Source organism: Pinus tabuliformis, chromosome 9 (genome assembly GCF_031772625.1).
Source record: "Pinus tabuliformis cultivar Carrire ecotype Pingquan chromosome 9, CPIR1, whole genome shotgun sequence".
NCBI classification, from domain to species: domain Eukaryota; kingdom Viridiplantae; phylum Streptophyta; class Pinopsida; order Pinales; family Pinaceae; genus Pinus; species Pinus tabuliformis.
Window position 1 is genome coordinate 850,251,257 of NC_142307.1, and position 27,484 is coordinate 850,278,740.

The 27,484-nt window shown below is 40.5% G+C and overlaps 1 protein-coding gene across 1 annotated transcript in view; it reads left to right on the top strand.

Moving 5' to 3' along the window:
• LOC149151455 (gamma-tubulin complex component 4-like) overlaps window positions 1-27,484 on the top strand; it is a 447,891-nt gene that overhangs the window by 371,207 nt on the left and 49,200 nt on the right. Inside the window, exon 14 of the mRNA XM_089443163.1 lies at window positions 8,271-8,424. Coding sequence (XP_089299289.1) covers window positions 8,271-8,424 — 154 coding nt within the window. The remainder of the gene's footprint in view (window positions 1-8,270; window positions 8,425-27,484) is intronic.

The window sequence follows — 27,484 nt, forward strand, 5'->3', positions numbered from 1 at the left end:
GTACAAAGTTCATGAAATAATAATTAATAATTAATATTATAAAAAAAAATATTGTTTAATGAATTCAAAAATTTATTTGGAAATTTGCAATATTTTAAATGTTTAAGTGTTAAGTTGTTAACCTATTGCGCTTCTTGTTGTGTATTTTTTCAAATACACTCCAATTGCGCTCACATCCCGAGGAGCTGCATGTTTGGCTGAGGATGCGTATGGCAAGCTTTTGCAAAAGGGGTACTCTGCCACCATACATCTTCCACCATGCGGCTACAACAAAATTACAAATAAACATAAGAAAAAAATGGAATTTGAAGAGACAATGAAATTTGAAACAAAGTTACAAAGTACAAAGTTACAAACTAAAAAATACCTGGCATTTTGACCGTCCTATCAAAGATAGCCATATCAAAGCCAAATGTGCCACCTGACATCTTATATGTCTCAATTTGTTTAGAGATCTCCATACGTTGTTCTGGAGTTCTCACCATCTTCTGGACACAGGTTAATAATCCATCCATGATCTCAGCATCAAAATCAAACCCACATGCATAAGAAAATGTAGGGTTCAGGAAAAGCCCAGCAGCATGAATGGGACGATGGAGTGTGTTGTTCCATCGCTCATCAATGACGTTCCATAGAAGGAGTTGTCTCTGGAACCCATCATCTCCCTTGTCATCATAGTAGGACCGAATGGCTTCTTTGGCCCTGTCCATGGCTTCATACAAATAGCCCATTGCGGGCTTCTCACCATCTACCAACCGAAGAACCTTTACCAAAGGTTCAGTGACAGCGCACACCTCCTGCACTCCCGCCCAGAAGTCTTCTTGGTATGAAACAAGTCTGCAGACGGCCTCTCCTTCTGGTTTGCGGCTCATTGGCGAAGAACGCCACTCCTCTGAAACAAACATTCTCTTCAAATCCCACATAGATCTCAAGAGGGATTGAAGAGATATGAAACTCGTCGCAAACCGTGTAATGGCGGGGCGCACCAACTCTTTGTTGTTGGTGCATTTTCTCATCAAGCTAAGCACAGATGTGTGATTGTAAATAAATTTTGTGATGCTTTTTGATGAGTCAATAGTCTCTTTGACAAAGGGAATTTTCCCTATGTCCTCTAACATCAAATCAATACAATGGGCAGCACAAGGTGTCCAAAATAAAGTAGGATGCCTGTCCATAAGCATTCTACCAGCAGCAACATAATTTGCAGCGTTGTCCGTTATGACTTGGACAACATTTTCTGCACCCACCTCCAAAATAAACACATCCAGCAAATCACATAAATTTTTTGCATCTTTGATTTGATGAGTTGCATCAATAGATTTGATAAACATAGTCCCCCTGGGACAACTAACCAAGAAGTTTATAAGGGTTCTCCCCTTTTGGTCAGTCCAACCATCTGACATAACAGTGCATCCTGTTTGTGCCTAGGATTCCCTAAAATCCTCCAATCTTTGGGTGCAGTCACGCTTTTCATCTTGAAGAAGCCGGCCTCTGAAATCATGAAGAGAAGGGATTTTGTACCCCGAGCCAACACTGGCAATAGCATCAACAGTAGGTTGGAAAAATGGATTATTCTTTACAATGCTGAAAGGAATATCACTCCAGAGGAGAAATTTTGTCATCAACTTGTCAGCTTGTTGTTTTTCAGTTCTTTTTAGCATTGAACCGATAGTTGGTTGTGCACCAGGTGTGGTTCGAGGAACAAAAAATGATGATGCAGCTACCGGATTGACTGACGCTGCAGTAGAACCAGTGCCACTTGGCCCACTTCCTTCAGCTGACCTTTTTAGTTGCCTTTTGAGTTCTTCTTTGGCCTCTTTAGAGTGCTCTAATTCTCCCAATGCTCTCATGGCTTTTCGGATAATTTCAGCATTTGTATTAGGACAGGGCACCACATCACGTCCAGGGATTTGTGCAAGGTGGAACTTCAACCTGTACACCCCTCCGAATATCTCCTTTCCACACAACTTGCAATACAAGTTTTGTCTATCATTCGGAGTTTTAGGGTCACCATATTCCCAGAAAGGATCCAATTTCCTTGGCATGTTTGTTTTTGAATTTTGAATTTGCAAACCTATGGAAAAATAAGGATTAGGAAATAAGAATTTAGGATTACATAATACAAATTACAATTTAGCATTTACAAAATTACAAGTTAATTATTTCCAAAATCCCAATTTCCAAACCCAAGTTACCCAACCAAATGCCAATGGCAAATGCCAAAAAACAATGAAAATTCAAAAAAAATAAACAATGTTTAAAAAAAATGAGAAAATAAAAATAAAAAATTGGTTCTCATAGTCATAACAAATTACCCATCCCAAATCAATGAAAAATTTCCAAAAATTCTTTAAAAACAATGAAAAACAAAGTTTTTATAGAAGCAAAACACAAAAAAATTAATCTACATACCTTTTTTATGGACAAATTGGTGATCTTGTCTTGGATTTCTCCTAAAACCACTTGGATTCGCTCCCAAATTCGACGGAAACCCTCCAGCTCCTCTCCCTCACCTCTTCTCCTCCTCCTCCGCGCGCAAACAGCAAAATGACATAGAAAAAATCGATTTTCGCATATAAAAAGCCGCTGCCCCGTGCCCCTGCGATTTTTTGGGTAAAAATCGTGATTTTTTCAAAAAAATCGCGATTTTTTGAAAAACTCGCGATTTTTTCGAAAAAATCGTGTATAAAAAAAATTGCCGATTTTTATGGGTAAAAATCGCGATAAAATCGGCACTGCGAAAAAATCGCGATTTTCCGATAAAATCGCGATTTTATCGCGATTTTAACAACACTGAAATAGATTGAAAATCCATTTCTATTTCACATCAGATTGGAACTATTAACTTAAGAAACTCTCCATGCCACTGTTATGGCCATACATCATCATCGAGTTACTTAGAGCCTAGAGGATCATTGTTGTCAGGAGAGTCAAGCTCACTGTGATGTGTCACATCTATATCAGGCCTGTATCATTGTCAAGTGACAAGTCATCATCAGGTTCATATCACTGTCAAGGTAATACAAATACAAAAGAGGTCACTGCTAGGAGGTTGAAACCGTTGAATACCGAGGTCTAATAATGCACCTACAGCAGTGGTATAATAATTAATTATTAATTAACAGTCACCTCATTTCCTCATTTCCTTGGCATATCATTTGCAATTTTGCATTCACCTCATTTCCTTGGCATATCATTTGCAATTTTGCATTGTTAGGCTCTTTCATTGCTTGGCATCTTTGGTTAAAGTGGCAATTATTGCATGATACAACGCCCTCTTAACTTTTAAGTCTGTTCTTTTTAAAAATTTTCATGCCCATTGCAAAATTGCAAATTTGCAAATAATGTAGCAAAAAAAGTTAAAACTGTTTTGTAAAATGATGTGGTTATTAACTTATTTGTAATTTTGTATTACTTATTAAGTTACTAATTCCAAATTTTTTTTGGTGCTCTAGGTTTCCTTTTGAGTTAGCCCACTACAAAATACAAATATGCCAAAAGCCTTGGACCCATTTTGGGAGTATGGGAGCCCTGCTGGTGGGACAAATCGTGCATATCTTACATGCAAATTGTGGGACCAAAATGATAGGTGGGATTACACGACTGAAATACCATCTTGCTAGACTCAGTGGACATGATGTTGGGGTTTGTACAGTTTCTAGTCCGGAGCTTATACAAAAAGCTCTTGAGGCAATTGAAGAAAAGGACAAAAAGAAGGAAGAGGCGGAAAGAAACAAAGCTGAACATGCAGGTAGATCTTTCGGGATATCTTCTCTTGATTTTGGTGTTGAGGGTAGTGGGCCTAGTGGCCCTAGTGGGAGGGGCTCCACAACTGGCACACCATCACATGCTACTGCTAGTGTGAGTGTGAGGTCATCATTTTTTGTTCCACGAACAGGAGCTGGAGCACAACCTGGCATAAAATCGCTTGTTAAAAAAAAGGAGAAGCAAGAAGCAGATAGAGTCATGGGGAGGTGTATTTTTTGGAGCGACTTACCTCTCAACATCACAAAAACCAATCCATTTTGGCAGCCAATGTGTGATGCTATTGCTGTTGTGGGCCCAGGGTACAAAAGTGTCACATATGAGGAGTTGCGGGGGCCAATTCTTCAAGCAAAAAAACAAGACATCGACTCTAGATTGGCGGAGTTGAAAAAGACATGGGAAGTCACTGGATGCACAGTGATGTCTGATGGTTGGACAGACAGGAAGGGTAGGACCCTTCTAAATTTCTTGGTACATTGTCCTAAAGGTACCATGTTTATTAAATCGTTGGATGCATCAGAACATATCAAAGATGCAGCAACGATATGTGAGTTGTTAGATGGGTTCATTCGGGAGATTGGTGTGCAGAATGTGGTGCAAGTCATAACAGACAATGCAGTTAATTATGTGTCTACTGGCAGAATGCTTATGGAGAGGCATCCCACATTGTTCTGGACTCCATGTGCAACGCATTGTCTTGATTTGTTGCTTGAGGATATGGGGAAACTCTCCTTCATCAAGGAGGCAGTTGATATGGCTAGGAGCATCCCCAAGTTTATTTATAACCATGCTTTTGTTCTTAGCCTTATGAGGAGGTTCACTAGAAACAAGGAGTTGCGGCGTCCTGCCATCACACGTTTTGCCACAACCTTTATTACTCTTCAGTCTTTGCTTCGATGTCAGTTCGAGTTGAAGCAAATGTTTGTGTCTGATGATTGGCGTAATTGTAGATACAACAGGAGACCTGATGGGAAAGCCATTGCAAAAATGGTGTACTCTGAGACATTTTGGCGTGGAGTAGAAGAAGCATGTGCAGTTAGCGAACCTATAGTAAAGGTTCTTAGATTGGTGGATGGAGAGAAGCCTGCAATGCCTTATTTGTATGAGGGCATGGATAGGGCCAAGGAGGCCATTCGTTCCTATTATGCAGACAAGGGTTCTGCTGGCCTTGATAGGTAGATGATGTTATGGGATGTGATCGATAGTCAGTGGACAGGGATGCTTCATTGACCCATTCATGTAGCAGCACTCTTCCTCAACCCTGCATTTTCATACAAATGCAACTTTGATTTTGATGGCGAGGTGATGGAAGGGCTCCATTCCTGTATTCAGAGGATGGTACCTGATCCTGAGCTTCATAGCAAAATCAATCGCGAGATACAGTCTTATCGGGATTGTGTTGGCCTATTTGGCTTTGATGATGCCATTAGGGAAAGGACCCTCTTCATGCCACGTAAGTGACAAGTCATCACTCATTAGAAATTAGAATTTTAAATTTAATTATGTTTTAACTTTTAAGTTTTTGAATTTTTTATTTCATTATTTTGTTGTAGATATTTGGTGGCGAAGCTATGGTGCAAGGGCACCAAATTTGCAAAAATTGGCTATACGAATCTTGAGTCAAACATGTAGCTCTTCAGGGTGTGAGCGCAATTGGAGTGTATTTGAGAAAATACACGCCAAAAAGCGCAACAGGTATAACTTTGAACTCAAGCCTTCAGTTGAGCAATTACACTTATTGTAATTTTTAATTTTTAATTTATGACCTTCAAGTGTCAAGAGTCAAGAGTCAAGACTCATTACTTTTTTTGACACTCTTACAGGTTGGAGTTCGCATGCCTCAACGATTTGGTGTATGTGCATTACAACATCCGACTTCGAGTGAGGCAAATAGAATCACCAATGGATCCAGATGCCATTTCCTTAGACAATATTGATGTATTGTCTCCGTGGAGGGTGGAGTCAGAGGAGCCCATATTGGAGGAGTCACCTTCATGGTTAGAGCCAGTGGCAGATGATCCATTAGAGCAGGGGCAGCAAGAGGCGGACTCGGAGTCAGAGGAGCAGCAGCACTTAGAGGAGGAGCAGGAGGAGCAGGAGGAGGAGGAGGAGGAGGAGGACACTGCGGGAGCATCAGCATCAACACCATCTGCTATAGATATAGGAGAGCATAGCTCCATACCTAGCACTCATTATTTGACATTAGGTGCACAGGCAGGGTTCGGGCCTTCTACTACTAGGGGCAGGCTTGACAAACAACCCATCATGTTTTCCCGTAAAAGGGGGAGAGGGCAGTAGATAGATAGCTGCTAGTTTTATTTGTTATGCTACATGTAACTCATGATGATGAGATACTTTTATATATGTGATGTTATTTTGTATTGGTTCTCCACATTTGAGTCCTTGAATGGACAATTATCAGGGGTCAGCAGGATTTGGTATCGCCTTTGATATATCATTTCTATTTGACATCATATATATCAATGTTTTCTTCATATTTATGTGCCAATGTGTTTATTTCATGTTGTTATTGCTTTATATGTTTAAAAATCTGAAAAAAATGAATATATTATGCATTTTTTATGCTTGCCGATATTTGCCGATATTTTCGCCGATATTGCCGATAAGATATTTTTTGGACCCTCGCCGATATTTTCCCGATACCGATATTATCAACACTGATTTAAATGGTGTAGGTTGTAGTGTATGTATTTCGATGTTTGCCATAGGAAACTGCAAATAACTTGTTCATGTAAATCTAACAAGTAGAAGAAATATCATCAGTGCTGTAGTAGGAATTCCCGGTTTTAAGGAATTTTCTCTAGCCTAGACTCAATGATGAGGATGTGAGGGTGCCAAATCCCAATGAATCAATGACAACAAACCCAAAGGATGGATGTGAAATTAAGGGAATGGGTGAAAAGTGTCAAGTATGGAACGATTATCGACACACTACTTTAATCCAAAATTTCCAAGTAGTACCCTTCTTATAATCGTAAGGCCTTAGAGGAGGTCCCACTAGATTAGGGCCAAAAGCCAACCCCTCAAGTAAGGTGAGAGAACAAGTTTATAGTCAAGATTGGTTAATCATCTATATCACCCATTTATCCATGTTAGAATGTCTGGACTCCAAAAAAGCACATGATTGCAAAATGGTTAAAGTACTTTCCGAATGGTGACCGACCTTCCTTCGAGAGGAATGCTGGATGGTGAAAGGTGTTTGGGTAGTGCAAATGGTGGAGAAATGTGGCATATCATTATATACTGAGCAAATATAGGGCTGCTGGCTGGTTGGCTGTCCAAAATAGGAGAAAAATTCTCTTATGGGTACTTTTCTAGTGTACCATTAAATATTTTATCTATCATCCTTATTGCATGATCCATAATGGATCATTATATAATTTGTCATCTATCTTGGTACTTTCTGGGTGGAAAAATTGCAGGAATTGGTGTGTAGGACCCATTTTAGCGGCAGATCCCAATTTGGTGATTGGGGGTCCAAAATGTTTCAGAGTTAGTTTGAGGCATCAAACGACACTTTTGATGTCAAAACTTTATGACCATAGTTGCAATCCCTCAATGCTCTTCTACACACTAAAAGCTTTCTAACAGTGTGAAAATCACTTCAATAAAAGTTCACATGCAGAAGTTATGCTTCCCAAAGGTTGCCCTACCATGTTGACCACCATTGTACTAAGTAGATGCCACTTCATGCCCCATTACTCACACATATGGGGCAAGTCGGACTTTCAAAAAGATTCTAGAGGGTCGAAAGCCCTAAACCTAGTGCCTAAACAACTTTTAGGCTGTCAATTACTGCTTTGCTTGGAACAGAAGGGCTTGCATTCTGTTGGTGTTGAAATTGTTCCATAGTCGAGTAGAGCATGTAGGAGGTGTGATATTGGAGCATAACAGAGGAAATTGAAGATTCTGTAGCAACCATTTAGGCCACAATATCCATGGCAATTCCATAGTGAGTCCCCATTTCTTTGAACTTTGCATTTCTGAACTCAGAAAAAAAGTGCAGAGAATAGGCCTCACCTTATAGTTGGGTTTCCCCTTGTACTAGGTTTCCTAGGTCACACCTTGTGCTCATTTTCTGGATGGTGCATTCATTTCTTTGTTTCTTTATTTTAGTTTCTGTTATTTCTGTAATTATGAGCACTACACTAGTAATGTTAAATCTGAAATGTAAGATAATAAACTGCATAGTAAAAGATTTTAGAATATTGTAAGATCTATTCTAACAAACTGTGTAGGTGGAATATCCATGGCAGTTTACAGATCGTTGTATTTGTCTTTTGTTGATCTTAATATGGCCTTTTCCTCTCCCTTTTTCTTTTTTTTGATGTTTCGTTTTATATTTTCCATGGGTGCTGGATAGTTTGTATGTTATGCCGTATTTTCTTCTCTATTGAGAATTTTAGTAGGATATTTTTCGTTTTTGTTCAGTAGAAGGATAAGATAAATATGAATTCCAATGCAGTTGTCCTGTCATTATGCAGATATTTATCGGCATTGATTTCTCAATCCTTTTTGGATATTGGGTCTGTATCAAGAATTCTGGACAGCATCATAAAGTTATGTTTACAGCTTTGTCGTATTATTGAACAATATGAAGGCACACCAAATACAACAGAGTTGGAGCAGATTACAGAGGTTAGTTGAATACTACCCAAAGGTAGTATTGGCTTTTCATCTATATTTTCCAGTTTTTTTGAAACTCAGAGAAAATAGATAGTTGTTCAATCTTACTCATTGAGCTTTGGGTTCAACAGCTTTAGAGCTATGCTTCACATAGGAAATAGGAAACTAGGCAAATACTTGCATTCAGCCATTGCACATTCAACAAAGCTTGTGTTGATTGCTTAAACGTTTGCTAGTTTGTACACTTCTCATTTTTGTAAGATTTTATGGTTCCCTTTCTGTTCATGAATTATTTGTCATACTAATCAAATATTTTATAGTTTTATTGAGATGCATTTCATGCTTAACCTGCATTGTAGATAAACTATAGTAATATCAATCTCATTTTTTGTATTCTCCAGCAAATAAGTTTGTTTTTCATTTATGATTAATGATTGTTGAGATTTACAGTACAAGATAAACATGCTATTCTCTTTGAGGTGGATGATAATATGGATGACATTGGTCAGGTGGAATGGACTTTGTTAATCTTCATATGTAAACCTTTTGGAAAAGGCAATAAACCACATATTATTGTGTACTAAAAGCACTGACCTCTTGGTATTTTAGAATCGTTTCCTAAGCCCATTCAAGGCTGTTAACCAACAAAAGTGGGTAACCCATAGGAGAAATTTTTTCTTGTCATTGGTTAGCCAGCCAGCCAGCCAGCAGCTCTATGATAGCCCACAAATAGCTTGAAATCAAAGCTCTCCACCTATGCTCTGATCAATGCTATCTCCCATCTGACATGCTTCTTGAAGGAAGATGGGTCATCTATCGGAAGATACATTATCCATTTTTATAATCATGTTCTTTCATTTAATGTTTTGGGGCATATTAATATGAATCACAGGCCTAGCTGGATGATTGACTGCTCTTGATTGTACCCTTGTTCCCATGCTTCCCCTAGGTGGTTATCTTTTGCTCCTAGTCCAATGTGACTACTTCTGAGAACCTTCCTTCAGGAGGGGCACTAATAGGAGGTGTTGCCGCCTTGCTTACACACCTAAGTTAATGTGAGAAAAATACTCAACCCCACTGGGTGTGACCTTGGTGGCAAAGCTCAGAATTGGGGCTGTAACCTAATCCCAATTCTCTTCGTCTAGGCTCTCTCCTAGCTAAAGCCAAGGGGGTTGAGGAAGATACTAAGGAAGGCTTGTTAGACTTAACAAGTTCTAGGAGATGATTAGTTAACCAATTAAAGCATCAACCATTCAAAGACTTGAAATGTAACTTGAAGCAAGGAATTAAACTAGCAAGTATAAATAAATCATGAGCATATAATTAACATCAACATGTAAATAGATCAAAATGATTCAACAATATATCCTGCAAGGAAAATTGATGTAAGTAGACCAGTGCCAATAAATATAATCTTGCAAGAAATAATATGAAATATGCTCAAAGGTAAATGACAATACTTGCAATAATGGAAATACTTTCAAGATACACAAGTACAATGAAATGAGAAGCTACAAGACAAATGTTAGTAAATTAAATCAAGACCATAATTACAAGATATTAGATACAACTTTGAAAAGTTGAGCAACTTAAATGAAAATTGAACTTGCAAGTAAAATAAGGCTTGTATTTCAAAATCAATATGCTCACATACGATGTAAATGATATAGCATCCAATGGAAATTTGAGATAAGTACATGAGCATGAACTAACAAGGTACAAGAATGTAAATGAAGTACTTGCAAATGAAATAAATGTAAGTGCTCACAATCCAATTTGCATGTATTTGAGAAAGAGCTTAAAAGAAATTATCACAGCTGCATGCAAGGCAACCCAAAGTTGTAGAAGTGAGTGTGTGAAGTAAGTGTTCTTGGTTGATTTTATTAAAGGCCTATCTAAGGCATTACTCCTCAAATCCTTCACCCTTGTATGAATAGAGGTTGTTGCAAGGGGCCTCAAGTGGAGAAGCTTAGCTTCATTATCAAAGATCCACCTAGTCCCTCAAGTCAACCCGCATGCCACTATTCTGACGTGGGACTCAGCCGTACCCTAACTGTATGATCATGCATTTTAACCTTTTCTCCAAACTTAGACTTCGGATCTTCAAAGAAGATTTCCTAAAATGTCTATTCAACCAAGACTTATGTCTTGGAGGTAAATTTTAGAAGGATTGCAAAATTGCAAGTGTAAGTGAGATGTAAATGATCAAAGTTGATTGCAAGTAAAAGTAGTATTTCAAGATGGCTCAAAATAACTTCATAAAGATACCAATCCACAAATGATTACACTATACTTGCATGAAAATGAAATGAACTTATGATGAAAAATACTAGTTGAAACTAGATGACAAAATCAGAAAATTATATCAAAATGGAAACCACATTAGCATGTAAAGTGACTTTGCATGTCAATAGAAAGAACTACAAATGAGAGCTATGAAATGAGCAAATGAAATAACACTGTTATCAGCATTTAAATGGACTAGATCAGCTGTAAATAAATCAGATTTGCAATGAGTAGATGAGCAATGTAAAGCGCAAATTGCAAGTGCTAAATTAGCCCAATAAAAGTGCGAATTAGTGAGGAACTTGAGCAAGTAAATGAGTGAAATGAAATGGATCTAGGCTACTTGCAAGAGTGAAAAGAGAACTTGAAAGTGCAAAGCAAGAAACCAATCACCAATGCTACCTCGTATTAAATGAGGAGATTGTGAAAATTTGGAGACCCAAATCCCTACTGCAGCAAACTAATATTACTTCTCCTACTTGTTAATTCATGCAAGTTATTTACTGTGTTACATTGTAAATATCGAAGTAAATACGACTGTAGCCTTCACTAATTAAATTATATGCGGAAACAAGAACTGAGCAAGAAGAAATAACACACACACAAGTGACACCGTTGTTTTTGGACAAATGTCCCCGGAAAAACCCAATGCGGGAAAACCGGTGCAACAGTTGAGGGTTTGTATTATTATGCAGTAGTTTCTGAATACAATCTTTGGATGCCTTACTGGCTATCCGATACAGAGAATCTGACTGGCAAAGAAATTAGTGAGAAATACCTCACACTGGCACTAGCGAACCGACATTGATCCAGGCCCTAGATGGTTGGCTCCACATTGGCTCTGCGTAGCCTCTCCGTCAGCCTCTCTGGGGTTTGCATCACCTCTTTCACGGATCTTCTTCTGTCTGGAACTTCATTCCTCTGGCCCTTCGGTCTCACACCCCGGCTTCTGGCTCTGGAACTCGACTTCCCAGCTGAATCTCAAACTCCCTCTGAAGCTCTGCGTGGCACTGCGCTGTCTCTTTTGGATCTCTCTCTACCTTCTCTACAATGTATCCCCGGATTAGGAAACTCTCCAATCGGAAAACTATCCTTGCCCCTCACTGCAAGAAATCTCCTCGATGACCTCTACGACAACTGCTGCACTGCTCTCTTGAGAAAATCGATCTCTGATCTCTCACTCGATGTCTCTTCCAAATGCCCATCAAGCCTCTTCTTATAATCCTCTTGTTGATCAATCAACAACCCAGATTAAATTCTAATCAATGTTTCAGATCATATTGACTTGATCTCTATCTTCTTCTAGAAGATTCACACCCAGTTTTATTAATACCCTTTAATTATTTTAATTTCCTAAGTTTAGACTTAGGCATCCATCAAAAATAATTAATTATTTTAATAAAACTATCTCCAGGTGGAATTTCCCAAAATGATTTCTGAGTATTCTGGAATACATGTGTCCTAGCCTCCTTGCAAATTTTGAGGCTTAGAGCACATCCGATGCTACCAGAAATCAACAGTCCCTCTTAGCGAGGAATGTGCTCTAGTAATGCAACCTGCTAAATCGTCACCCTGACTCTATAACATCTCCCTCTGCACTGCTAATGTCTGATATCACTGCCCACCAACTACTACGCAAATGTTGCATTTGTTTTGTTGCTGACTCTGCATGTTGTTGCAAACTGCATCTGCACTGCAACTCTGTTGTTGTTGCGATAGAAAAACATCCAAAATACTGAACCAAAGGTGTTCAGCGTGATGCATCTGTTGCTGGAGTTCAAATTGCTGCTAGTCTTTACGCTGACCCTCTGACGTCTCTGCGTTGTTGGTGACTTTGCACTGTGCCAACTGCACTGCTGTCAACTCTGCTCTACGCTGCTCAGTCTTTGGCGCTCGTAGCCACTACAACTCACTCTGCCATTCCTCTGCACCAACTGACACTGGTCCATGCTGCTATTGATGATTATGGGCTCTCGTAGCTAGGTTTTGATCCATGAGGTGGACTTCTGAATGGACCCTGCCCATATGTAGTTCTTTCGAACTACAGTACAAGATCACCCCACCTCTCCCATGGAGGAATCTGGGAATGATGGCAAACTTCTCCTCAATCTTTGCAGTTGCAGCATGCGGATCATGTTTCTCATCCTTTTCCTTCTTCTTGAGAGGACACTGTGTAGCGTAGTGACCAAATTCACCACACCGGAAACATTTGATCTTCGAGACATCCTTCCGCCTTCGCTACTCTTGCTGCCCCTTTGATGCAAGGGCTGCATTGTCTTGCCTGATCTCTTCTTGGTGAAGAGCGACCCACATCCCTTCCCAATCTGACAATTTCTCTCTGCCCAGGATACTCTGGACAAATACTTGCCATTCTTTTGAGACTGAATTCAGGGCCAACCTCACGATCTCTATAGGTTGAGGTGATGATCCTATAACTGCCAACTGATCTCGGACTTCTTGAAGCTTCGATAGGAACGGATCAATGCATTCCCCCTTCTGCATCCTTGGTGATCTCATTTTCTCCTCCAAGTACATCTTCCATTGCTCGGAAGATCCTTGATACAATGTAGCCAACGCATCCCACATCTCTTTGGACATCCGTTTGCCAGCAATGTGACTTACAACGTGTTGATTTTTGGTAGCATTGGATGTGCTCTAAGTCTCAAATTTCGCAAGGAGGCTTAGGCACATGTATTCGAAAGAACCCAAAAAGCATTTTGGGAAATTCCACCCAGAGACATTTTTATTAAAATAATTAATTTTTTTAATGGGTCCCTAAGTCTGAACTTAGGAAATTAAAATAATTAATGTGTATTAATCTAACTGTGGGCGTGACTTCTAGAAGAAGATGAGGATCAAGCGTAAATGATCTTAGCCATTGATTAGCTTCTAATCTGGGCCATTGAATGTCAGCAAGAAGATTACTTAAGGAGGTTTGAGGGTCATTTGGAAAACACATCGAGAGTTGATCAGTCAGATCGAATTACTGAGCCAGGGAGCAGCGTTTTGATTTTGTGGTGATCACACAGAGAGGGGTAGAGATAGTTTTGGCTGGAGAATCTTCTCTGTAGCCAAAAATACGCAGCAAAGAGGCAAAGAAATATGGAGAGGAGGCAGCGCAGTGCCTAGTGAGGGTGACACAAAGCCAGGAAGGGCTCATGCAGAGCAGCGTAGTGCCTTCCAACCATAAGTCTGAAATTTTGCTGGGGGGTTTGACGTTCTGAGCCGAGAGGGCTGAAGTCGAAGCTCCTAAGAGAAAATCAATCCATCAAAGAGGTGACACAGTGCCTCAAAGGCAGTGACGTAGCTCCACGCAGTGACTGCGTAGGGACAACGCAGAGGTAGCCGATGACTCATTGGTTCAGTTGCTGGATCAACCAGGACTTGCAGTGTAGAGTGAGGTAATCTCACTAATTTCTTCTGCCAAGTGGTATTCTCTATACTGGATTGCCAAGAAGGCATCCAGAGTTTGTATTCAGAAATAAGTTCTGCTTAATAGTAAAAACCCATAGCTCTGCTGCACTGGTTTTCCCACATCAGGTTTTTCCGGGGACATTTGTCCAAAACTAACGGTGTCATTGTGTTGTATTTTCTTTCTTGCTTAGTTTCTTGTTTCCGTAATATATTAAATTAAGTGAAGGCTGCAGTGTATGTATTTCGATATTTGTCGTAAGAAACTGCAAGTAATTTGTTTAAGGGAATCTAACAAATAGGAGAAATATCATTAGTTGCTACAGTAGGGATTTCGGTTTAACATGGTATCAGAGTAGTGCAGGTGAGACAAGAAGAGAAGTTCCAAAGAACCCAGTGCTGAGCAGAGAAGGAGGTCGAATAGTTGCAAGAGGCAGCAGTTTGAATCCTTAGAGGGATTGCATAGTCCAGGCCAGTAGGACTGAATTTTTGAGCAGAGTATCTCTCTAAGTGACTCGATAGAGAGGAAATAATTCCAGATCGAAATCTTGCCAAGCCAGAGGGAGCAACGCAAAGTCTTAGCATGAGGAAAGAGCTTTTGGGACGCAGTTTTCAGCAAGCAGATTGCTGGGCTGAAAGACATCAGAAAAGAGAGGAGAAGCATAGTGAGGGAATTTTTACTCAGTAGACTTCCCGCTAAGAAGTCTGTTTTCTTATTGCCTAAGCAACAATAGTAAGAGATAGGGATGAGTAGTTCAACATTTTCGTGGCAGAGATGGCAGCCAATGGGTTGAGAGATCAGGACAAGTTGGATGGGGCATCCAACTATGTGATCTGGTAGGCAAGGATGTCATGCCTTCTAGATGAACATTTTCTCAATGCCTATGTCGACATTGTGGTGGTTGAGCTCGCAGATCCAGATCCGCTGAAGAAGTACAAGGGAGAAATGGCGACAGCCAAGAGGATGATCCTTAATGGAGTAAAGGATCACGTAGTATGTCACATCGCTAGCAGAGGGACTGCTAAGGAGATGTGGGATGCCTTGGCAATGCTATATCAAGGATCTTTATAGCAACAAAAGATGTACTTAGAGCAGAAATTGAGATCTGCACAGATGCAGAAGGGGGAGCGCATTGATCCGTTCCTCACGAAGCTTCAGCGTTCCCTGGACGAGTTAGCAGCTGTGGGGTCTACACCTCAAGGTTCCGAGGTGGTGAGACTGACCCTAAACTCAGTCTCAAAACAGTGGCAAGTCTTTGTCTAGAGCATCCTAGGGAGGGCAACATTGCCAGGCTGGGATAGTATGTGGGCAAATGTCAAGCAGGAAGAGCTGAGGAGAGATCTAGTCAAGTGTAAGCTTGACGGAAGCAGTAGCAGTGGGTCAAAGCCCAAGGTGGAGGAGGAGAATGCAGCGCTTGCATCCAAGGGGCAGCAGGAGCAGTGAAGGCGGAAGAAGGACGTCTCGAAGATCAAGTGCTTCATGTGTGGTGAAATGGGTCACTACGCAACACAGTGTCCTCTCAGGAAGAAGGACAAAGATGAGAAGCACAATCCGAAAGTTGCACCTGCGAAGATCAAGGAGGAGTTTGCCATGACAACTGAGATACCTCCAGGAAGGAGGTGGGTTGATTTAGAGTTGTAGTTCGAAAGAGCTACAGATGGGCAGGATCCTTGAGGAGCCCACCTCTCGGATCAATTCCTTGTTACGAGAGCCCAAATCAAAAGTAGAAGGATGGACCAATGTTAGTTGGTGCAGAGGAGTGTTGGAGCGATAGATGCAGTGGTTAGAATGCCAAGTCTAAGCAGCATAGTGCAGGGAGGCACAGTGCAATAGCAGCAGCAGTGCCGTGGCTTCAGAGGGATAACGTGGGACTAGCAACAGTCAGATCTTTAGCATCAAGATGTATCTATGCTGAACACTTGTTCAAATTTTGGGATGTTTCTCAGTTGCAGTGCAGATGAAGTGTTAGCAGTGGAAATGCTAGCAGCAACACAGATGTAGCACTTGAGAGGGAGTTGTAGTACAGATGTAGTGTTGATAGTGGTAGGGTGAGCAATAGTGCAGTTGCAGCAACAACGCATTAGTTGGTGGACAACATATCAGACATCAGCAACGCATAGGACGGTGTTATGAAGCCAGGGTGATGCTTCAATGGGAAGCATTACTAGAGTACATTCCTCGCTAAGAGGGAGTCTTGATTTCTGGTAGCATCAGATGTGCTCTAAGTCTCAAATTTTGCAGGGAAGCTTGAGCACATGTATTCCAAAGAACCCAGAAAGCATTTTGGGAAATTCCACCCGAAGACAATTTTATTAAAATAATTAATTATTTTTAATGGGTCCCAAAGTCTAAACTTAAGAAATTAGAATAATTAATGGGTATTAACCTAACTGTGGGTGTAACTTCTAGAAGAAGACGAGGATCAACCATAAATGATCTTAGCCATAGCTTCTAATCTGGGCTGTTGATTGTCAGTGAGAAGATTATTTAAGGAGGCTTGAGGGTCATTTAGAAAACATATCGAGAGTTAATCAGTCAGATCGAATTGTTGAGCCAGAGAGCAACGCAGTGATCTTGTGGTGATCACGCAGAGAGGGGTAGAGATAGTTTTGGCTGGAGAATCTTCTCTGGAGCCAAGAATATGCAATAGAGAGGCAGAGAAAGACGCAGAGGAGGCAACGCAGTGCCTAGTGAGGGTGACGTAAAGCCAGGAATGGCTCACGCAGAGTAGCATAGTGCCTCCCAAGCAGAAGTCCAAAATTTTACTGGGGTGTTTGACGTTCTGAGCTGAGAGCGCTGAAGTGGAAGCTCCTGAGAGCAAATCGATCCAGCAGAGAGGTGATGCAGTGCCTCAAAGGAAGTGACGCAGGCCCACGCAGTGACTGCGTAGGGGCAGCGCAGAGGTAGCTGGGGACTCGTTGGTTCAGCTGTAGGATCAACCGGGACTTGAAGTGTAGATTGAGCCTATGAGGTAATCCCACTAATTTATTTTGTCGAGTGATATTCTCTATACTGGATCGCCATCAAAGCATTGAGAGTTTGTATTCACAAATAAATTCTGCTTAATACTAAAAACCCTCAGATTTGCCGCAACGGTTTTCCCACATTGGGTTTTTCCGGGGACATTTGTCCAAAAATAACAGTGTCATTGTGTTGTATTTTCTTTCTTTCTCAGTTTCTTGTTTCCATATTATATTAAATTAAGTGAAGGCTGCAGTGTATGTATTTCAATATCTGTCATAGGGAAATGCAAGTAATTTGTGTAAGGGAATCTAAGAAATGGGAGAAATATCATCAGTTGCTACAGTAGGAATTCCGGTTTAGGAATTTTCACATGGTATCAGAGCAGTGCAGGTGAGAGAAGAAGAGAAGTGCTAAAGAATCTAGGGCTGAGCAGAGAAGGAGGTTGACTAGTTGCAGGAGGCAGCAGTTCGAATCTCCGAGGGATTGCGCAGTCAGGTCCAGTAGGACTAAATTTTCGAGCAAAGTCTCTCTCTAAGTGAGTCGACAGAGAGGAAAGACTTCCAGATCGAAATCTTGCCAAGCTAGAGGGAGCAGCGTAGAGCCTCAGTGTGAGGAAAGAGCTGGTGGGACGTAGTTTTCAGCAAGCAGATTGCTGGGTTGAAAGACATTAGAAAAGAGAGGAGAAGCACAGTGAGGGAATTTTTCCTCAGTAGACTTCCCACCAAGAAGTCTATTTTCTTATTGCCTGAGCAACAACAATAAGAGATAGGGAGATAGGGAGGAGCAGTTCAACATTTTCGTGGCAGAGATGGTAGCAAGTGGGTTGAGAGATCAGGACAGGTTGGATGGGGCATCCAACTATGTGTTCTAGAAGGCAAGGATGTCATGCCTTCTAGATGAGCATTTTGTTAATGCCCTATGTCGATAGCGTGGTGGTTGAGCTCGCAGATCCAGATCCGTTGAAGAAGTACAAGGAAGAAATGGTGAAGGCCAAGAGGATGGTCCTTGATGGAGTAAAGGATCACGTAGTATGTCACATCGCTAGCAGAGGGAATGCTAAGGACATGTGGGATGCCTTGGCAATGCTGTATCAAGGATCTTTTGAGCAACCAAAGATGTACTTAGAGCAGAAATTGAGATCTGCAAGGATGCAAAAGGGGGACCGCATTGATCCGTTCCTCATGAAGCTTCAACAAACCCAGGACGAGTTAGCAGTTGTGGGGTCTACACCTCAAGGTTTGGAGATGGTGAGACTGGCCCTAAACGTGGTCTCAAAAGAGTGGCAAGTCTTTGTCCAGAGCATCTTGGGAAGGGCAGCTTTGCCAGGCTGGGTTAGTATGTTGGCAACTCTCAAGCAGGAAGAGCTAAGGAGAGATCTAGTCAAGTGTAAGCTTGACGGAAGCAGTAGTGGTGGGTCAAAGCCCGAGGAGGAGGAGAATGCAACCCTTGCATCCAAGGCGTAGTAGGAGTAGCGGAGGCGGAAGAAGGATGTCTCGAAGATCAAATGCTTCAAGTGTGGTGAAATGGGTCACTACGCAACACAGTGTCCTCTCAAGAAGAAGGACAAAGATGAGAAGCACAATCCGAAGGTTGCACCTGCGAAGATTGAGGAGGAGTTTTCCATGACAGTCGAGATACCTCCAAGAGGGAGGTTGGTTGATTTAGAGTTGCTGTTCGAAAGAGCTATAGATGGGTAGGATCCTTGAGGAGTCCACCTCTTGGATCAATTCCTTGCTACGAGAGCCCAGATCAGAAGTAGCAGGATGGACCAGTGTTAGTTGGTGCAAAGGAGTGTTGGATCAATAGATGCAGTGGCTAGAACACCAAGTCTGAGTAGCGTAGTGTAGAGTTACACCAGTGTAGGGAGGCACAATGCAGTAGCAGCAACAACACACTAGCTTCAGAGGGATAGCATGGGAATAACAACAGTCAGATCTTCAGCATCGAGATGAATCTATGCTGAACACTTGTTCGGATTTTGGGATGTTTTTCAATTGCAGTGCAGATGAAGTGTTAGCAGTGGCAATGCTAGCAACAACACCGATGTAGCACTTGAGAGGGAGTTGTAGTACGGATGTAGTGTTGACAATGGCAGGGTCAACAACAGTGCAATTGTATCAGCAATGCAGTTGAAGCAGCAATGCAGTAGTTGGTGGACAACATGTCAGACATCAACAGCGGATAGAACGGTGTTATGAAGTCAGGGTGATGTTTCAGTGGGAAGCATTACTAGAGCACATTCCTTGCTAAGGGGGAGTGTTGATTTCTGGTAGCATCGGATGTGCTCTAAGTCTCAAATTTTGTAGGGAAGCTTGGGCACATGTATTCCAAAGAACCCAGAAAGCATTTTGGGAAATTCCACCCGAAGACAGTTTTATTAAAAAAATTAATTATTTTTAATGGGTCCCAAAGTCTAAACTTAGGAAATTAGAATAATTAATGGGTATTAATCTAATTGTGGGTGTAACTTCTAGAAGAAAACGAGGATCAGGCAAAAATGATCTTAGCTATTGATTAGCTTCTAATCTAGGTTGTTGAATGTCAACGAGAAGATTATTTAAGGAGGATTGATGGTCATTTGGAAAACATACCGAGAGTTGATCAGCCAAATCGAATTGGTGAGTGAGAGAGCATCATAGTGATTTCGTGGTGATCACGCAGAGAGGGGCATAGATAGTTTTGGCTGGAGAATCTTCTCCGTAGCCAAGAATATGCAACAAAGATGTAGAGAAAGACGCAGAGGAGGCAACACAGTGCCCAGTGAGAGTGACACAAAGCCAGGAAGGGCTTACGTAGAGCAGCACATTGCCTTCCAAGCAGAAGTCCAAACTTTTATTGGGGATTGGACGTTTTGAGTCGAGAGGGTTGAAGTTGAAGCTCCTGACAGAAAATAGATCCAATAGAGAGGTGACGTAGTGCCTCAAAGGCAGTGATGTAGGCCCACGCAATGACTGCGTAGGGGCAGCGCAAAGGTAGTTGGGGACTCGTTGGTTCAGCTGCCGGATCAGCTGAGAATTACAGTGTAGAGTGAACCTGTGAGGTAATCCCACTAATTTCTTTTGCCGAGTGATATTCTGTGTACTGGATTTCCAGCAAGGCATCTAGAGTTTGTATTCAGGAATAAATTCTTCTTAATGCTAAAAACCCTCAGATCTGCTGCAACAGTTTTCCCACATTGGGTTTTTCAGGGACATTTGTCCAAAAATAACGGTGTCATTGTGTTTTATTTTCTTTCTTGCTCAGTTTCTTGTTTTCGTATTATATTAAATTAAGTGAAGGCTGCAATGTATGTATTTCAATATTTTCCATACGAAACTGTAAGTAATTTGTTTAAGGGAATCTAACAAACAGGAGAAAAATCATCAGTTGCTGCAGTAGGGATTTCGGTTTAAGATTTTTCACACAATGTGATCCCTCACTCCGTCGAGGATCAATTGCTTGGACTTCGCCATCTCATCCTTGTACTTCTTGAGCAGATCTGCATTGCCAGGTTCAACTACCACACTATCGACATAGGTTTTGAGATCATGGTCATATAGAAGGCAGGAGATCCTAGCCTTCCAGATCACATAGTTGGATGCTCTGTCCAATCTATCTCGATCTCTCAACCCATTAGTTGCCATGTCTTTCAACAAAAGTCAAATTGTTCCCTCTCTCCTCCGCGTAGTTGCTAGGCTGGCCTACGCACTCTTTGCTGGAGTTAGTAGGTATGCTCCTCGCTACTGCTGCTCAACAACTGAGAAATAAAATTCCTTGGTTGTGAATTCACTAAGGAAGAAATTCCCTCAAAAGGTGTCCTCTTCCTTCTTCTATCGCTTTTCTGACCCTGCAAACGCTTCAGAAAACTGCGTCGCACTTGAGGACTGCTTTGCGCTGAATCTGCTGATGCGCTGCTCCCTCTGCCACTGACAAATCACGAACTAGTAATCTTACCTCTATGTCAACTCACTCAGACAAAGATTTTCCTCAAGAATCTTGCCCTCGTGGCCTGAACTGAGAAATCCCTAGGGGATTCGATCTGCTACCTACATAACACTTCGATCTCCCTCCTTCTCTTCAACGCTAGGTTCTTGCTGTCTGCTCTCTTGCTTCACTTGTCCTTTGATACCATGTGAAAATTTGGAGACCCAAATCCTTATTGCAGCAAATTGATATTACTTCTCCTACTTGTTAATTCATGCAAGTTATATACTGTGTTACACTGTAAATATTGAAGTAAATATGACTTTAGCCTTCACTAATTAAATTATATGCAAAAACAAGAACTAAGCAAGAAGAAATAACACACACACAAGTGACATCGTTGTTTTTGGACAAATGTCCTCGAAAAAACCGAATGCGGGAAAACTGGTGCAACAACTGAGGGTTTGTATTTTTATGCAGTAGTTTTTGAATACAATCTTTGGATGCCTTACTAGCTATCCGATACAAAGAATCTGACTGGCAGAGAAATTAGTGAGAAATACCTAACACTATCACTGGCGAACTGACACTGATCGAGGCCCTGGATGGCTGGCTCCACGTTGGCTCTACGCAGTCTCTGGGTTAGCCTATGTAGGTCTACGTCAGCCTCTTTGGGGTCTGCGTCACCTCTTTCACGAATGTTCTACTATTTGGAACTTCGTTCCTCTGGCCCTCTGATCTCACACCCCGACTTCTGGCTCTGCAACTCGACTTCCCAACTAAATCTTAGACTCCCTTTGAAGCTTTGTGTGGCACTGCGCTGCCTCTTCTGGATCTCTCTCTGCCTTCTCTGCAATGTATCCTCGGATCAGGAAACTCTCGAACCGGAAAACTATCCCTGCCCCTCATTGTAAGAAATCTCCTCAATGAGCTCTCTGGCAACTGCTGCCTGCTCTTTTGAGAAAATTGATCTCTGATCTCTCATTTGATGTGTCTTCCAAATGCCCATCAAGCCTCTTCTTATAATCCTCTCGTTGATCAATCAACGACTCGGATTAAATTCTAATCAATGGCTCAGATCATATTGACTCGATCTCTGTCTTCTTTTAGAAGATGTAAACCCAATTTTATTAATACCCTTTAATTATTTTAATTCCCTAATTTTAGACCTAGGCATCCATTAAAAATAATTAATTATTTTAATAAAACTGTCTTCAGGTGGAATTTCCCAAAACGATTTCTGGGTATTCTGGATTACATGTGTCCTAGCCTCCCTACAAATTTTGAGGCTTAGAGCACATCCGATGCTACCATAAATCAACAAAGATTGGGATGCCAAGGGGAAATTCGCAAGCTCCCTCAAGCTGAAAGATTTATTTTTATTATTTAGACAGGAAGGCCTCTTATAGAGAAATGAGGGACTTTGAGGCTTGAGGAGAGTTTACAACAAGCTCAAGGGAGAAAACTATCCTTCCTCAAGATAGAATACAAAGTATAAAGAACGAGAAACTACAATTTTATTGCAAAGTTACAACTCAAGAGTGCCTCAAAGAGGCAACTCGCATTCCTCAAAGAGATCAAACTTGATGGCTCAACTTCTCAAACTTCTAGAGGAATCCTTGCGCAATGGAAGGGAGTAACGATGCGATTTTGAGCACAAGCTTTGGTAGGTGAAAAAGCTGAAATGATTAGTTCTTTAGTCCTTCAATCCTCCACCTACAAGTCCCTTCAAATGATGCCTCAAACCACGTCCTCAAGCCTCCATTAGGACTGCGCAAGCATAAAATGTAAGGTCAAGAGATGAATATAAGTCACAATAAGAGAATATACAACTAGAGTACAACTTGCAAGAGACAAGAGGGGAACTCGCATTCCTCCCTTGCACAAGCAAGAAGGACTAAGTCTTTCAACAAGCCCTCAAAGTTGGATAGAATCAATGATAGCGCATGAAATGTGACAAGTAGATTTGAATTTTGAAATAATAGAGGCTAGGGTGAGAAACCCCCTTTCAATTTCTCTTGATGAGCCTTTGAGAGCAAAATGGCTTGATATGAGTTCTTACAACCTTTGCCTTGAGAGTGAGTTCATTAAACCAAGAACTTACCCCACGCTCAAGCTTCTTTCCAACACATAAAATAACTTCTACACACTTAAAGGAAATGTTAGCATCACAAGGGACTAGATTGAGCAATGAGAGAAGAGGCTAGATGTTCAACCGAGAACATTCTAGTGATCTTCAATCTAGAGAATCTCTCTAGTCCAATAATCAATGCAAGATAACTTACACAAAATAATACACAAATATGGAAAATGAGCTAACAAATTCGAATTTAGGAAATGTAGAACATGAATAACATAAATGGAATAATATTATCGCAAAGGAAGAAGAACAACGTCACATCAAGAGTAAACCCCCAAAGTCTTTGCTTTATTGATCATATGAAAGTAGTGAGTACAAATTTTGCCAAAGCTTCACTAGCCCAATAGCTCGTCTAAGAATTATGAAATGAGGAGGCCAAGGCTCATTTAAATAGAAAGACTGGAGAAAATCCCAATGTGAAAATCAATTGAGAAGTGGAGGAGGAGGAAATCTCAATGCGAAGTCAAATTTGATGATGAGAGGGTTGTTGGAAAATTAGAAAGACAGAAAGATTTTTTTTATTTTGATAATTACTTGTGATTTCTTAGCAATCTTATTAACTTCTTTATGTCTTCTTTTACTTTCTTATCATCAAGCAACTACCAAAACATAAATACATGAAGATCAAAACAACAAGGACACAGGATATACGCTCTCAACCAGGGCAAAACCCCTCTCCTAGGGGAAAACCCAAAAAATCTTTTTTCTTCCTTTAGAACCAAATGAAAAGAGACAACCAAGACCCTTGACAAGACAAAGACTTCCTCCAATTCACCAAGTCAGCCTCCCAAGTGAGTCCTTCCAATCAACGTCTTCAATATTTCATCAATACTACATCAACCAAAATTTGGCCCTACTACATCAGAATTTCAGCCTTACTGCAGACCTTCAATTTCGGCCTCTTCTTGCAACTCGGAATCTCACACGTGTGAGGGAAAAGATGAGAAAAATGAGCTTTACTTCTTTGTTGGTGTTCCTCTTTTCTTTTCTAGGGTTTTTCCTTTTTCTTTAAGTCTTCTTCCTTGCCTTCGTCCTTCCTTTAATTGCAGATTGAATTCTTGCTTGGTGAGTGAGCAAATGAGGTCGAGTTCTTTCTTATATATAGTGGTTGGGTCATCCCTTTATAGGCTGACTTAACTGTACTTGTGGCCGTCTTGGTGGAGGAGAGACAAGTGACACTTTTTACATGAAAAACAATTTTCTTCTTTGATACAATGAGCCCAAGAAGGGTCTAGTACACAATGATAAGGACAATTACTCATGAAACAATCACTAGAAGCACTCAGTGGATGGTTTGACCTAGAAACAAAATAAATTAAGCACGAAACCCATGCTTATAAATACCAATAAATTTTCTTTTTCTTTCATTTGAAAAATACATAAGACAACAATTATGAAGACCGATACTAGTTACATTTCTCAACACCCCCTCTTAACTAGGGAGGTATTCATTGTTGAGTTTTCGTAGCATCGGATGTGCTCTAAGTCTCAAAATTTGCAGGGAGGTTTAGACACATGCATTCTCCAATACCTAGAAATCGTTTTGGGAAATTCCACCCGGAGATAGTTTTATAATTTATTAAAATAATTAATTATTTTAAATGGGTCCTGTTGTCACACAGAGTGTCTAGGCAGCGCGACAACGCTCAGACCGGGGACTGTCACCCTGATTCCCGATCTCTCCGTTTAAGCCATCTCCCTAGGCTAAGGGGGGTAGACCGTATGGGATAAAGGAAAACCAATTGGGAAGTCGCTGGCTTGGGAGACACAGCAGGGGGAAACAAACACTTGATCGATTTTAGAATTTGATTAGATCTTTAAATGCTTAAGACCAGTGCCTTATGGAGTTAATGAAAACCAAGTAATTAATTAGCTGCTGCTGCTTATGAAGTAATTTAATGATTGCTTGAAAATATTTACAAAATATCCAACATGTAACGAGCATTATATAATCCAAGCAATGATTAATTTCACGAGATGCAAGATATTCAAAAGATGCACAAAGCTTTAGCAATTAAACTTCAAAAGATCAAATGCTTTAAATAACCATAAAATTTAAATGCTAACCAGTTACCACTTTCATATAGCTAATCTTTAGATAAAATTTAAATGTATATGACTTTATAAAAGTGACAAACGTTAATCCCACAACAGAAAAAAGACATCAAAATAAACACTAAATATATACAAATGAAATGAAATTTAAAACTAAAAGAAAATTTATTAAAATCTAAATGAAATCGAAATATTAACAAAAAAATTTAAATTCTAAACTATATAAAATCAAATCTAAATCTAATTAAAAAATTTAAATGAAACAGAACTTTTAAAAAATTCTAAAGTTCTAAACTATAAGAAAGATAAAATCAATTCTAATAAAAATTTAAATGAAAACTAAATGCATAATCCTAACCTAAACTAACGCATAAAAGAAATAAAAATGAGCGTATTGAGGAGGAAATCGATTTCCCTTGCAGGTTGGAAAGCGTTTGATGCAGGGAACCACAGGTTTTCCTTGCAAGTTGGAAAGCGTTTGATGCAGGGAACCACAGGTTTGCCTTGCAGGTTGGAGTGACTGCGCGCGGAGGGATGTTTGAAGGTAGAGGGTAAGCAGTAGTGAGGAATGAAGAGAGCTGCGGATGGGAATGTGTGAGAAATCACAGTAGCGTGAAGAGGCTGAGGGTTTGTTAGCAGGTTTATGGGCAAGCTGAAATGGACGCAAGGGACAGCAAATGCGTGTGAGGGATGGAGAGAGTAGGTCATGGACAGGGAGAAAGGGAATGTTGGGGAGTTCCACAGGCAGGTTTCGCTTTGCAGGTTGATGGCAGCGTGTGGAGAGGTGAATACGCAGGTCTGGAGTTTGAAGGTGCTTGCGTGTGCAGGTTGAAGGATCGAATGGTAGCAGAAATGGTAGCGGATGGGCAAAAAAAGCACGCAGAGGCAGTGTGGGGAGGTTGGAGAGGATGCAGCGTGGCTAAGATGAGCAACAGAAAATGGAGCAGCGATGAAGCAATCTGCGTGAAGAATGGCAGCATTTCTGAGGGCTGAAATGGCAGAGGGAGGGCACAGGTTATGGAGGCTGCGGGGATTTTCAAGGGGGTAGCAGCAAAGCCTGTGGCCCTTTAAAATTTCGAAAATTTTCTGTGGCAATGAAACCCCACTAGGCATCCAATAAATCTAAAAAAAAAAATTACCAGAACCTAAAAATATTTTCTAGAAAACTTGAAAATTTTTGAATCAGCTCTGCTTCAAATTTCTTGAAACCCTCATTAAAAAATTTCAGATCTGAAAATGAATGATTTTAAAACCCTTGGACTGCAAGATGCTGGCTAATATTCCTGGAAAGCAATTTTTATGAATCCCAGCGATCAAATGGCTTGGAAAACCTCGAATTTCTTCATAAACCTATTCCAGAAAACCCCTGCTAGAGCTGACTCTGAGGCCAGATCTTACCCTCCAGGGCCTAGATCTGGCTTCAAACAAAAATATCCTCTTCAGCTCTGCAACCTGCAATGACAAAACAAACAAAACACCCAGAAATAATAAATGCAAGAAACAAAACTAAAAAAAAAAACTAACTAAATAATTACAACATTCACAGGCTAAAGGCTCTAAGCAGCCAGATCTGTCATTATGCCACACATATATTTTTTCTAAAATTTTAAAATTAAGATGAGGTGCTTCAGAAAACCCTTCATGCATCTGCAACAGAAATTCTAATGATAAGCCTGGGATCAAAACCAACTAGGCTCTTCAGAAAATGCAATCCGGGAGTTGGCTGATTCAGCTGAGAACTTCCCCGAACGCCCGGTAAACTCAAAATCAAGGATTTCCTGCACAGCTTAATTCAACCATTAACAAAGAGGGAGAAAACGATACTAAAATCCAGATCTAATGGAGATACCTGCCATCATATTCAGAAATTTAACTACCATTCAAACCCTAGCGACTAAACAAGATACTTGTGTTTAAAATCACTCTTCATAAAGCTATTATCAATGGCTGAAATTAAAATCATGCATAGAAATGAAACATCTTACAACATTTCCGGAAGAGTAACACCAGCAAGATTTCAACCCCAAAGTCTTTCTTTATTGCACATAAAAAATGACTACAAGAGAGGTTTCTTTAGCACAAGACTCACAGATTGAATCATCTCAAATGACCCCTGACACCCTATTTAAACGAAAATTTTCCAACAACTAGTTCGAGTGATCCATGTCAAAGTGATCTCGACCGTCGATGAGGATCAAAATCTCTTTTAATCTCATCCGTCGAAATTTTATATGCATTTTAATATATTAAAAATTAAAATTTTGCATTTATTTCCTCAAACTTTGACTTATTATTATTTTATTTTATTTTTA